Here is a 4,464-nt window from a genome sequence, read left to right on the forward strand (position 1 = left end):
CTTAAAATCAAACTGGGACCCGACTCTTACCACACGCAATTTCACCCATCCAGCCCAACCTGGCAAGCAAATGATCGTTTCAGCGGGTCATCACGTAAATGTGCACAGCAGCCAAATTACTCTAAATCCACGATATGGAGTCTAGAAATATGGAGCGAAAAACCAGAGGCTGGAGAACTACAGCCACGAGGGGACATTAAAACTCCACATGCAGTAGGTATCGGATCGAACCCATGACCCCGGCATGAGGCGAGGGAGTTCCAGCCACACCCATCAATACACCATTACGGCCATGACAAAGGGACAAGTCTATAGTAGGCGACGTTTCAGGTCATGGGTCCCCTTCTTCATAGCACGTAAGAACCCCCCCTGTGAAATATGTTTTTGTACAGCACACGTGAACATGTAAAACACACCACGAGGAGATGTCAATGCAACTCCATCGCCAGCAAAAATAAAACCCACAAAATCCAACGAGTGAGCAGGTACAAATATTCTCTTTTTTATTATTATTGCAAACGCGTTTTGGTCAAGCAAACAGCACCAAGACACCAGCCGCATGCCGCTTCCACCCCCAGCAGTCTCACAAACACCCAGGGTGGCGGAGGGCCCACGAACGAGAAAACCAGTGAGCAGAACTACTGTGGGGGAGGGGCAGCAAAGGGGGGGGGGGGGGGGAGTTGGAGGAGGCAGTGGTGGTTGGGGTGTCGTTATTCCAGTGCCACCGATGGATTTTAGGCAGTTAGCCAAAATTAGGTACATTTCCCCCCCCCCCCCACCTCTTCACTACCGCGGCGATGAACGTGCCAGCCAAATGAAAGCGGATCGGGGAATTAACGAGCTAAAGACTGGGGTCTGCACGGCGCGACATTAGAGGCCGTCACACCCCTACAGCCAAACGCGTGAAGCAACGTTCCAAGTCACCTGGGGCAGTCTTAGAACTCGGGACACCGAAAACGAACAGTACACAACCCGAACTAACTCACCCCCAACCAGAGTCCTCAAAACGTGCCGCACACAGCACTTCCTTGCCAGTGTCACCACTCTGGGAACTCCCCCCCCCCCTCCATCACTGACCACTAACACCCACCCCACCGCTTGTATCTGGGAAAAAAAATCACTTCTTGGCCGGAGACTTCAAGGCCTGCGCCTCGATGGCGTCGTAGCAGGCGGCCGTGAGGGCCGCGATGAAGATGATGAACTCTTTGAAGTCCACCTGGCCGTCGCCATCTTCGTCCAGATTCTTCAGCTCCTTCTCGATCACCGCCGGGTCGCTGGCGTTCTGTGCGGGGCGAGGTGGGTGGGTGGAGGAGAGCGAGTGAGGAGGGGTCGGTGGGAGGTGTGCTTGGGGGTGAAAGGGGATACGCCAGGTGAGGTGGTGGGTGGGGACGGAGGAGGTAGGGCGAGCGAGTGGGAGAGGGGAGGGGAGAACACGCAAGTTGGAGGGGAGTGATGGAAACGGGGAGGGGTGCGTGTAGGAGACGGGCCACGCGTGGGGACGCGCAGGGGAGAGCGTGCGTGGGGACGCCGCGAGCCCCGCGGGGAGACCCCCGTCAGGGTTGCGGGGCGTGGCGTTGCCATCTTCCCCAACAGCGCAACAACCTCGACCGCCCCCGGGTTCCAATTACCAGACAATGGAAAAGACTAAATAAATCACTGTGGAGCGTCTCTCGTTAGCCACGGCCGGCAATCAAACCCAGAGGGCCCCAACGGCCGTGCAGCCCCACGCCCAGACATGCCCGCTGGAGAAGGAGAAAAAAAACTCTTGCCTTCTTTAAACTCTCATTTCAATAATTAATACCCAATTTGCTCGTAATTAAGTCTGCAAAGCGGGTGGATGTTCTGCCACTTAAACTTCTCATTGCTGTTATGTACCTGCACGATTTAAAATGTATAGCATCTGGCAGGCTTCAGAGACTAAATAAAAAAGTGTCCATACCAGTCGAGTCGTCACCTGGCTTAAACAAAAACGTAAAAATTCCACATACGCACACCCCTCGTTTTCCACCGCAACACCGTCACAAAAAACCCCCCGATTAATCATTAACCGATGGTTCATGGTTGCCGTACCATCGTTAGGGTGGCGGTTATAGCTTCTGCACCAACATTGCGCAAGTGCTGCGAGTGAGCGCCCACGTTCAGAAACGAGGGTCTGGGTGTGGTCACTACCACGCCCGACCCAAATGTCCGATGTTTAACGCAGCGCACACAAGGTCAACTCGATATAGGTGGAGGTCAGGTCCAAGAAAGGTTAATTAACTTTGCACTATAATGCAACATGCTAATCCAAGTTCATTTCCTTTAACATGCCACGCTATTACCTTTACACTATTAGCCCATTAACATTACTTCGGCTGCCTTCGCTCTCAAAACGTGTATAAACTCTTGTAGGTAGCAGCTTCTCTTCACATGGGAGCAGCCATCGCAGCCGTCGCGATGTCCACCTGAAGACGGGCGGCTTGCGTTGCGTTCGAAACGTCGCGATTCATTTTATTTCTACCTACGCGACTTTACCGAAAGAACCAAAGAGTATGGATTCCTGCAGGTCGCGAAAGCTTCAAATCAAGATTGAAAGGTTCAAATATTGACAGAGCGCGACTCGAATTGTTGTCAAAGTGCCCTGCGCAAATCACAGCGCAACCGCTCACCCAGCCTTTAAACAGACCGATGTTGCAAGTGCTGTTAGCGAGTAGCAGCAGAACCACCACCACGCACGGCCACTACCCACCCACCACCACCACGCCCGGCCGCTACCCACCCACCACCACGCCCGGCCGCTAGCCACCCACCACACGGCCAGACCCACCTGAAGATACCCGGGCAGCTCCTTGTTCAGGAGCGACTTCAGCTCGGATTTGGAGAGCCTGGAGCTGTCGCCATCCTTGCCGGCATACGACTTGAAGATCCCCATCATGGAGGCGATGGTGAGTTCCAGACCGGTGGGCACGTACTTGTCAGCCATGCTTGCTTTGCTGGCAGGAGGTGGGGGGGGAGACAATGGTGATGGGAGGGGGGGGGGGTAATACAGCTAAGTTTTTGAAATGTTCGGAATCAAAAGCTTCAGGAGGCAAGAGTGCTGCTTGTGGACAAGCACGTGGTATGGCGCACACACACGGGATGGTGGCCAAAGCGGTAACCGTAAAAACATGGGTTTCGTTATGGAATGAGATAGCAAACCAACCAAAAGCTTCACACACAATCGTCACCTCGCTACCACCGTTTAGTGAAGAAGCCCTGGGTGGTACACCACTACTGCAGGAGCTCTCCGCCCCACCCAAATTGGAGCACGGTGGAGGATTGTGCGACCATACTTCACCACGCTGGACAGCGCGGGTTGAGCGAAAAGGATTAAAAAAAACCACATCAGCAACGTCGATGCAGCCGTAGGTGCTATTGTCCCAACAGAATGCGGCGACCATTCGCTTAAATATTAGAAATACAAGTGGCGACTATTGCAAGCGCAACGCCACGAGATGGAGGTGGCCGCTGGCTTGCTTGTTCGCACATGTGTATGCGCGCAAGTCTGTGCGGGTGTGTAAAAGCCCTCATCCAGCAGTGGGTCGCCTCGCAGCTACAGCCGATGAAAGACGAAAAGCCAACAAAAAACACCATTAGCCACGGCCATTGCGCGTACCTCTCCCCTCCCTAAAAAAAAAATCTAAAAATTAAAGACTTAATATAAAAAAAATTTTCTTACCAAACCGAGCTGGCGTTAAAGACCTGAAGCGATGGAAAGTGGGCACCCTGCGAATCCGCTGTGGCCGGCGCTCCGCTCCACGCTATTTATACCAAAGGCGCCCATCGCCACACCTGCGCCGTCACGTGACGCGCGGGTGAATGATTCATGAGCAGCCACGGCCCCTGGGCCAATGAAAACGAAGGCAAGGCACGGGAGCACGTGGGGGACGTGGGGGTAGTCCCCCCCCACCACCCCCCCTTGATTTAATGAGCAGCTGCTGGGGTGCAATGAGGTAAGAATGACGACGTCCCGCGTTGCGTTATCGCGGGGTGGGTGGGGGGTGATGGGGGGTGGGTGGTGGTCGTGGGGGATTGTAGCGCGCCGTTGTGATTTCACGAGTCTGGGGGTGGGGGGTGATTGCAACACGATTTTTGTCCCTGGGTAGGAAGTGCTATTTTCTAAATGCTTATGCCTCAAAAGTATAGAACATGGCGATTATTCCCCACAAACTTTGCTTTTACCCATCCTTTTAACTGACTTGCACAGCGGTGTCTGTCTCACCGGCCCAGGTGTTCTGGGTCGGCGGTTGTCTGAGAAGAGTCGGATATTCCACATTCCTATGACAAGTGAAGGTTATGTGGGGTGTGGGGTGTCGGTCCCCTTTATGTGCACGCAAGTATAAAAAAGAAAGATCGCCCGTATAGCCTAAACAGACTGTAGGAGCAAGTGCTGTTAGTGAGCGCCTATGGACGCCGGAACCACGCCCAGCCGCCTTTGTCTCCCCA

At 53.9% G+C, this 4,464-nt stretch overlaps 1 protein-coding gene across 2 annotated transcripts; it reads right to left on the reverse strand.

Annotated features, from left to right (window-relative positions):
- Positions 1–478: 478 nt before the first annotated feature.
- Positions 479–3,777, reverse strand: LOC133343577 (protein S100-P-like). Of its 2 annotated transcripts, none has more exons than XM_061553264.1 (3): positions 3,698–3,777; positions 2,807–2,972; positions 479–1,282 (listed from the first exon to the last, which is right to left on the reverse strand). In XM_061553264.1, the coding sequence occupies exons 2-3, from the start codon at positions 2,960–2,962 to the stop codon at positions 1,118–1,120; spliced, it is 321 nt and encodes a 106-aa protein (XP_061409248.1). In that variant the 5' UTR covers positions 2,963–2,972; positions 3,698–3,777; the 3' UTR covers positions 479–1,117. The 2 variants fall into 2 exon arrangements, with proteins under 2 accessions (XP_061409248.1, XP_061409249.1); XM_061553265.1 differs by having other exon boundaries at positions 2,807–2,967; positions 3,698–3,747.
- Between the last annotated feature and the right edge of the window lie 687 nt (positions 3,778–4,464).

The sequence above is a fragment of the Lethenteron reissneri genome, chromosome 18, assembly GCF_015708825.2.
Source record: "Lethenteron reissneri isolate LAM-NWPU_2019-01 chromosome 18, ASM1570882v1, whole genome shotgun sequence".
In the NCBI taxonomy this organism is placed as follows: domain Eukaryota; kingdom Metazoa; phylum Chordata; class Hyperoartia; order Petromyzontiformes; family Petromyzontidae; genus Lethenteron; species Lethenteron reissneri.

What these genes read in the sequence shown, in the direction of transcription:
- LOC133343577 (XM_061553264.1), bottom strand. Translation starts at nt 2,962, where the DNA reads ATGGCTGACAAGTACGTGCCCACCGGTCTGGAACTCACCATCGCCTCC. An exon ending in AGCTGCCCGGGTATCTTCAG is followed by an intron (nt 1,283 to 2,806) that starts GTGGGTCTGGCC and finishes CGCCCCGCACAG; the next exon opens with AACGCCAGCGACCCGGCGGT.